A 9,216-nucleotide genomic window follows, 5' to 3' on the forward strand; every position below is an offset into this window, starting at 1 on the left:
CGATGGGATACTCTCATCGATCGATCACAATCTTACGGCCCGGTCCATCCTAGTAATCGATCGATGCGTTTTTGTTCTATAACGCATCGATCGATGCATTTTTAAAAAAACATACAAGATTTTCCGAGGAAATTCCGAGGAACAATTCAGATTGTCGATAGATCGATGGGTTACTCTCATCGATCGATCACAATCTTACGGCCCCGTAAATCCTAGTAATCGATCGATGCGTTTTTGTTCTATAACGCATCGATCGATGCATTTTTAAAAAAACATACAAGATTTTCCGATGAAATTCCGAGGAACAATTCAGATTGTCGATAGATCGATGGGTTAATCTCATCGATCGATCACAATCTTACGGCCCGGTCCATCCTAGTAATCGATCGATGCGTTTTTGTTCTATAACGCATCGATCGATGCATTTTTAAAAAAACATACAAGATTTTCCGAGGAAATTCCGAGGAACAATTCAGATTGTCGATAGATCGATGGGATACTCTCATCGATCGATCACAATCTTACGGCCCGGGCCATCTTAGTAATCGATCGATTTGTTTTTGTTCAAAAACGCATCGATCGATGCGTTTTTTTAAAAAAAATTACGTTTTGAAACCCCAAACACTAGTTCGTCGGAATTTCCTCGGAATATTCCGAGGAAATTTCGAGGAAGAAGAGGGTTTCGTCGGAGATCCCTCGGAATAATCCGAGGAAATTCCGAGGAAATAGGGTTTTTAAACCGAAAACAACGTTTTGCCGTTTGAATAACACATATATAACCCTTATTAAGTGTCTTACGTTCATTATGAAGTCAAAAATTTGTTCCTTACCGTATAATTAACACTTTTCCGATTGTATGAACGAAATCTCGCAACATAAGAGAAACACTTATACCTTTTAACGAACGGTAAAGGGAATACTTTCAATTAGTTTTGAAATTTGTTATTTCATGGTTTATGCTCATGTATACAAAGAATCCTCAATGGTATGCATTACAATTGTATAAGAAATGAAATACGGCAAAAAAAATTGATGTTTTGAAACCCCAAACACTAGTTCCTCGATATTTCCTCGGAATATTCCGAGGAAATTCCGACGGATATTTTACTATCTGTCGGAATTTCCTCGGAATATTTTCATTTTACCGGGCAATATTTCGCGAAAATTGAAATTAGAATTCCGACGGAATTCCGACGGATAATGTCCGTCGGACCCTAGGTTTTATAACCACGAGCCCCTTCTTCTTCCCCATTTCTCTCTTTTTCCTCTGCGCGACTCCTCTCTTTCTCTCCGGCGATTTCCCCCTGAAATCCGACGATATCTCCGGCGATCTCCCTCTTCTCTTACACAAATCATGTAAGGACCCTATCCCACTCTCTTAGGTTCTATTTGTTAGGTTTTTGTGTAGTTTTGATAGATTTTTGTTAGGGTGATTGGTTAGGATTGTGATTTGGTTGTATAATAGGTTTAGAATTGTGATTTGGTTGAATAATTTGTTTTGTTGAATTGATTTAGAATTTTTTTATAATTTTTTTATTTTTTGTATTTATAAAATCGATTTTTGTATATAAAATCGATTTTTGTATTTTACAAAACGATTTTTCTATATAAATTCGATTTTTTGGATTTTACAAAAAAAAATTCTATATAAATTCGATTTTTTGGATTTTACAAAACATTTTAATTATTAAACAATTTTTATTTATTAAAACTATTTTTTGTTTATTAGAACTATTTTTATATATTTATTAAAAAATTTTAATATATATAAATCTTTTTCTGTGATTAAATTATTTGGGATTTTTTTTTAATAAAAAAAATTAATTTATATATTTACGTATTTATTAAATATATTTTTTTAATTTACAGGTCTCATGATGATCAGACCCGGCCTCGACAGCGTCGTGGTCGTGGTGGTACGGGGAGCCAGTCTCGGGATTCCAGCCATTTTCAGGATTCCCCTTCACCCCACAGCTCCAACCATACATCTCCCTCTGCTGCACCCGCTCATGCTCCTCTCGCTCCCGCTGCTGCATCCGCTCCTGTTCCTCCGGGTCCTCCGGGAGTGATGAGGGTTGCGGAGTTGGTTCAACAGCCCGGTCGTGACCATCTTCCGTATCTCACTCCGTATCCACATGGACGGGGTCAAACATGGTAATTAAACATTTTTTTTTCTTTAAATTTGGATTCATTATTAACCGTTTGTTCTTTTAATAAGGTTCAACCGATCCGGGAACGGGATCAGCGCATGGATCAACCGTATGATGTACTCGGCCCTCGACAGTGGACATCCGACTTTCACTCACTTCCCAACCGACAAGCAGGTTCTGTGGTTTCGTCAGTTTGCGGTAAGTATTCTAATTTTTTACTTATATTTTTAATCTTTAATATAAATTTTCTACTAATTGTGTTTTTTTTTCATTAAGAGTTCAACTGGAATTCCGATGAGACGCTCTTTATCTATCACCACTTCGTCCATAAAGTAATGGACAACTATGGGAAGCAGATCCACGAGTGGAAGAAGAAGTGGGAAATCAATAAGGTTCGATTTAATTTATTAAACAATTTTTTAATTTATTAAACTATTTTTTAATTTATTAAACTTTTTCTTTTTTTTTTAATTAAAAGGTCCCAAAGTCGATGAACGATACGGTCTGGAAGGAGTTGTGTGCGCATTGGGATAAGGAGGAGACGAAAGAAACTTCTTCCACCAACTCCACCAACCGCAGGAGCGACCGTAAAGGGAAGGGCATCTACAAGCATAACTTGGGTGCTCAATCTATTGCCACTCTCGGAGATCGCATGGTAAGTTCAACCGCTTTTTCTTCAATTATTTGAGTTTCAGAATTTAAATTTATTGTGCATTTCTTCTAATTTCTAATGTTTCTTTAATTTTATGTTTTTTTTCAAGGCGGAAGAAAATGATGGCGAGCCGGTCGATGATCTCGCCCTAATGAGGAGGGCGTATACCAACAAGAAGACCGGCCAGATTGATGACGGTCTTGTGAGGGACGTGGTCGACCTGGTCCAAACTCAGGTGGTAGACGAAGTGTCTCAGCTTCAAACCGAGGATGACGCTTCGACGGCTTCGACCAACTTGTCCCGGTTTCGAATCAACGAAATCGTTGAATCCGTAAGTTCTTTTTTTTTTAAGTTCAATTCATTTATTTCTTGGTTTAAATTTCTAAATTTGGCTTTTTTCTATTCAGTCGGTTCCAAAGAAGAAGGGACGTTTGTTCGGTTTGGGTCGTCGCACCCGGTCGGTTCCTCCTTCTTCTGCACCACCGCCCTTTGTTGATCCAGAAGTACTTACGGCTCAGTTGAAGGACAAAGATGATCGAATATCTTTGTTGGAGACCCAGATGGCGGCTCAACAGGCGGGCTATGAGGCACAGAGGAGGCTGAACCAGCAAATGATGGAGATGATGCAGAGGATGTACCCGAACGAGGTGTTCCCGGACGTGCCAGACCCGTAGTTTTTTTTTCCCCAATCTCGGAATGTTTTATTTTTATTTGTGAAACTTTGAATATTAATTAGTATGATTTCAATTTTACTTTTAATTTCATATTTTCGAATTTAAATTTCAGAAATTTTATTTTTTCAAAAAAATTAATATTTTTTACATTTCGAGGAAATTAATTATATTTTTCACTACATCGATCGATGCGTTTTTGAACAAAAACGCATCGATCGATCCGTTTTTTTTTAAAATATAGCGAGGGACATTTCCCTCGGAATTTTCCGAGGGACAACTCCCTCGGAAAATTCCGAGGAACGGATCCCTCGGAATATACCGAGGGAACAGTTCCTCGGAATAAACCGAGGAAAAAGTCCGTCGGTATACTCCTATCGATCGATGTATATATGTCCAAACACGCATCGATCGATGAACTTCCGAGGAATTATCCCGACGAAGTTCTACCTCGGTATATTCCGAGGACTTTTCCGACAAACAAGGGATCCTCGGAATTTCCTCGGAAATTTATTTCCTCGGAATTCCGTCGGAAAATTCCGAGGGATTTCAGAGGAAAAAAGAAATTCCGAGGAATTATTTCCGACGACGTGTTTCGTCGGAATTGCGTCGGAATAACGATATTCCGACGAAATTCCGACGATTTTTTCCCTCAGAATCCTTGATGTTTTCTTGTAGTGAGAGTACAAAGAATCTATCACTATAATTAAAATCACTGAATTAAAGTACAACCAAAGTTTTCCTAATGTTAACATGAGAACAAATTTGTGTAATTAAAATATTTATACAACCTATTTTTAGAAAATAAACTACTATTTACCCAAATACTCATCAACTTCGTACTAAACATAATTTTAGAAATCAAAGTGTGTGTACCTTTTTATCCACAAATCCGAGAGACCAGTACTCTAATTTTCCATTCTTTTGAATTGAGCTGAGAAATAGCATGATATTCCAGTGGCATCTTGAACCTACAGCAGAAAGACAGAAATGATTATGTATTAGAGGATAAGAAAAGAATTATTCTAAGAAAAGTGATAGAAAAGCATAAACCTACGGAAGAGCTTTTTGGTTACACTCAAATTCATGTGTAGCTTCTTTATGATCTTTTTCACATTTGTTCTCTCCATTTATAGCAAAGACGTAAAAGAACGTAATTGTTGCTGCACGGTAAACGTAATTCTTCATAAAAGGTGAACTTCGTATTATTGTTGCAGGAAAACTTAAGATTGACACTTACATTTTCCTTTCAATGATGTGTTGTAGAGTGTAGACACAATGCACCAATACAGTGAGTGTTTGTTCTATGTAAAGCTTAGCCGTGAGTATAATTTAGAGAACATTGACCTTGAACGCCATGTGTCAAAATTTGAAGTCTCCCCTCTGACGATTTCGTAGATACAATTTAGAGAAGACAATAATTTAATTTATATTAGAGATGAAGAAAACAGTTTTATACAAAAAAACAGTTTTAAAATATGTAAGTTAACGTGGAGTGGGTTTTTGAGAAAAAATAGGAATATAGGTATTATTTGGATTGCAGAAATATAGGAAATAAAATTATTGTTTTTAAATTCTTTTTAAAACTTTTGCCAAGTGTCAAATTTTTTTATTGTTTTCTAAAATTTTCCACGTGAAGTATCTGATTCGCTAGGCGACTTGCGCTTTAGTATATAAGGGATAGTCATGTGACTTTTGTACTGTAGTTACTTTAGTTTAATATAATAGATATTATTAGGTTATTAGCATTAACTAGTATTGTCAAAAAGAAGATATATTTGTAAAGGTAATTTACTTTGGTGATTAGGAGTTATTACGAATTACCATTTAATTTTATCAAAAGATTGAATATTTATATAGAAAATTTTACATATTACAACTAAGTGATGTCATGACATTTTGTTTTAAAAGTCATGTTATTTTTTATAAGAAAAAAAGAATATGGTGATGATACATCTCAAATGATATCTAGGGAACATAAGATCAAAAATTTTGATTTTAAAACAAATTTTAGCTAAAATTTTATTTACATAATAAGTATAGGTGTTATTTAAAAGTTACAACCGAATTTGGTTATATAAAAATCGTAGTAATATATAAACTTTTTATCTCACCAGGACGTGGATCTTACTAGGGTGGGCATTTCAGTTTAAAATTGTGTTCGGTTTGATATGGTTTCTTTGAATATAAGAAAATTTTAACAAAATTCAAATGAAATTAGTTTGGTTCAGTTTGAATTTTGTTTGGTTTGTGTTCGCTTCAGTTTAGTTTTTTTTTTTTTTCTGTTCAGTTCAATCTAGTTAGTTTTAATTTTGTTCTAGTTCGGTTACAAAAATATAATTCATAAATATAAAAATATAATCATTTGACACAAAATTATTAACTTCCTCATATTTTGAATGTAGCCAAACATCACAATAAAAATATAAAAGATGTAATCCAATTAATTTATATTATTATATTTGAACTTAATATAAATATCATATGTAATTTTGTGGTTTTGATGATAGTGCATAAGATTCGTATTCTTTTGTTTTGTTGTTAGTTGTGTTTTTTTTGACAACGAGCAGCATTCTATTACTCAAACTTGAGGTGGTCTGGGTAACCAGACCGGAATAGAACAACCAATGAAATATAACTCCCTATGGAAGGATCTAGCAGTCTTAGCTAAAAAATCAGAAATATGGTTTTGAGCACGTGGAACAAAAGATATCTTGAAGTTCGGGAAGCATATCTGCAGAGTCTCTATCCTCTTCAATTCCGTTACAAAGCTTGGCCAGGCGTGAGGCTCCTTGATCATGGCGATCAGCTCCTTGCAGTCTGTCCCAAAGCTCTGGCATGTCGAATGTTGAAGCATATTTTCCATTGCCATCGCAGTGCTTCTACTTACGCATGCAAAGCTGATTCGTGTGGAATAATATTTCGTGTCCCCATAAGTTGGATCTTCCCAAAGCTGTCCATGAAAGCCCATCCACATCCACTGAACTGTGATGTGGATGTCCATGACCCATCTAGCATGCAAATATTACCCAAACTTATGACTTGGGGCTCCTGAACGATGTGATCTTGTAGCATTGATGGCACCGTCTCGTTTGCGTTAAACAAGGCTTGACATTCACTCTCTGCATAGCGAACTAACTCCAATGGATCTCTACCTATTCCCCTGAAGAGTTTGTCATTTCGGGGCTTTCAATATATATCATATAATCTAGGGATAAAGATCCATGTCTAGTTCTGGTTCGACAATGATGTTCTTCCTCCATAAAACATAATTCATATTCGCGTAGATACTCAGTACCGGGAATCACTGAAAGGGACCAAACTTGTATTGCTGGCGGGCATTCAAATATGGAATGAGTTACAGATTCTTCTGGTTCTCCACATCTTGGACAATAGTCATCGCACCTCATATTACGCCGTACTAGGTTCCTTGTTACTGCCAGATGACATGTTATCATTTGCCATATAAAATGACATATCTTTTTAGGCACTTTAATCTTCCAGGCAAAGGCTTGAAGCTTAGTGATGCTTGGCTCCAGCACTTCCTTTTCTTCCCCTGTATTTAATAGGTTATGAGCTACCCAATATCCTAAATTAACTGTGTACTGGCTATTCCTAGTGTAGTTCCAGTAAAATGTATCCCAACGATGAGTTGAGCTTTTGGCCAAACTCCTTATGAGGGGTATATCCTTAGGGCTAACATAATTCTCCAATAAGCCAACATCCCACTCCTTTTATTCTAATAGACGATGTGTTTCTTCTATTCAATTAGAATTAAAATGTGTAAAAATATGTTTAGTTGTTTAGGTTAAACTGTTAAATATCTTAAAACTTAATATTATTATTATATTAGATCTAAAACATAAAAAAAAAATTGTGTTTATGTTCGTTTCAGTTTATACCAAACTAAATCGAACCATTTAGATTAATAATTTTTTTTAAATATTTGAGACATACAATTTGGTTTAGTTTGGATCGGTATGGGTTTGACTGGATTGGTTTGGTTCTTTTACCCACCCCAAAATCCAACAATAAATTAAATTCACATGGATCACAAGTAGAGATGTCAAAGGCGACTGCAACCCGCAGGTTATGTACAAGTAGCCCACTATCGGGGCGGATCTGGACATACATATACAAACCGCAACCCAAGGCAGGCCGACTCGCATGAACCAAATTAAAATTGAACCCGCAACGGGTTGGGCTATTTGGACGTGGGTTGGTCCGTTTAACAATTTTAAAACTAAGAATTTTGATGGAATTTAAAGATTCTGAATAACTTGAGACACATATGTTTTCTTAAATATTATATTATATATAACAAAAAAAAAGTTTAAGCCACTTAGAATACAGATGAAAAAAAATAGAGAAAACAAGCATGAATAAGACAATTAGAAAAATCGCGTTTCATATTTGTTAACATAAATTAGGTTTTATGTTTCTTTTGGAAACTTTAATTTGGAATCTAATTTTACAACAAACACAAAGAAGTGAATCTTGTAAATCAACTATCTCAACATTTTTAACTTTCACTTGCTTTGTATCAGCTGATATAATAGGCTTATAGATGTTGTTTTGGCTTTTGTATCTCAATTTATTATAAATTAATGAATTGGTTATTCTCAACTTTGTTAATTTTTGGACACAAATGGTAAGTGATAATTAAAAACGAACATATTATATTATATGTTAATAATTTAACTGATAAGAGTGCTATAAAATATATTTGTTTATAATTTCTCGTTTTTCTACAATTCTTTTACCGTTTCTTTTTAATATTAACAGATACTACAATGTTTTATACTCTCTTGTTTTTCTAAAATTTTATGATCCTTTTTTATTAGTCACATTCATTATAAATGCTATTCATAGCGTAAAACTATATACTATATTCTAAAATGACTTTTGTAACATGAAAGCTACGTAACATAATTTAAAATCTAACCCATTTAGCTAGGCGGGTGAGCCTGGACATGTATATATAAACCGCAATCCGAAGCGGGCTTACCCGCACAGCCCATAGAAAAATTAAACCCGCTACGAGTTGGTCTATTTGGACGCAGATCGGCCCGTCTGACATCTCTAATCTCGAGGTTTTATAATGCTGAATTAGATAATACATTAATACCTCAAGTTGAACTTTTAGATTTTTAATCCGGTTTGACTTTTGCACATGTGCTTAAGATTAAAGTCAATAACCATTAAAGCCGGTTCTGTTAGCTGCTTATCAATTAGTTAACGTCGTATCTTCTTAAATGGGCTTCTAAATTTAATTCTACCAGGTGAAATTTGTACAATAATTTTTGTTAAATAAAAATTAACAAAGACAACAATGTTTACAAAATTTACAACAATTAAGAAATACGGAGATATATAGAAATTTTCTTTTATACAGGGGATAATTGGTTGCAGCGGTAGATGCTTTTGACAGCCAAAATTTAATTTAGAAATATATATCAACCAAGTTTTTTTTTCTTAAAATATTCACGGCAAACAAATATCTACAAAGTTAAAATATGGTTGTAGAAATATTTATTTCCGAAACAAAAAAATAGTGCTTTACAAAGTTACAGTATAATAATTTACAGTAAATAAACTTACAGATTAAATTCTACATCCAAAACCATAAATGGCTCATTCCAATCACCTCAATAATGATTTTAGGGATTGTTGTTTCTTTAACTTGATCTTTTGTTTTGTCGTCTGAATTTTATTAATAAACTTAAAACAAAGGTATGTAAGA

General features: G+C 34.4%; 1 protein-coding gene across 1 annotated transcript; it reads left to right on the forward strand.

Annotated features, from left to right (window-relative positions):
* The first annotated feature begins 2,068 nt into the window (after nt 1–2,068).
* Nucleotides 2,069–4,138, forward strand: LOC125588823. The gene is made up of 7 exons (XM_048760660.1): nt 2,069–2,154; nt 2,219–2,352; nt 2,427–2,542; nt 2,629–2,805; nt 2,912–3,133; nt 3,210–3,472; nt 3,748–4,138. Exons 1-7 carry the CDS (start codon nt 2,069–2,071, stop codon nt 4,136–4,138), a joined length of 1,389 nt encoding a protein of 462 aa, XP_048616617.1.
* Nucleotides 4,139–9,216: the final 5,078 nt, after the last annotated feature.

The sequence above is a fragment of the Brassica napus genome, chromosome C6, assembly GCF_020379485.1.
Source record: "Brassica napus cultivar Da-Ae chromosome C6, Da-Ae, whole genome shotgun sequence".
Lineage (NCBI taxonomy): Eukaryota > Viridiplantae > Streptophyta > Magnoliopsida > Brassicales > Brassicaceae > Brassica > Brassica napus.

Excerpts from the sequence above, each read along its gene's own strand:
- LOC125588823 (XM_048760660.1), top strand. The coding sequence starts at position 2,069 with ATGAGGGTTGCGGAGTTGGTTCAACAGCCCGGTCGTGACCATCTTCCG. Across the intron at positions 2,353-2,426 it reads GTTTCGTCAGTTTGCGGTAA|AGTTCAACTGGAATTCCGAT; the intron begins GTATTCTAATTT and ends TTTTTCATTAAG. Across the intron at positions 2,543-2,628 it reads AGAAGTGGGAAATCAATAAG|GTCCCAAAGTCGATGAACGA; the intron begins GTTCGATTTAAT and ends TTTAATTAAAAG.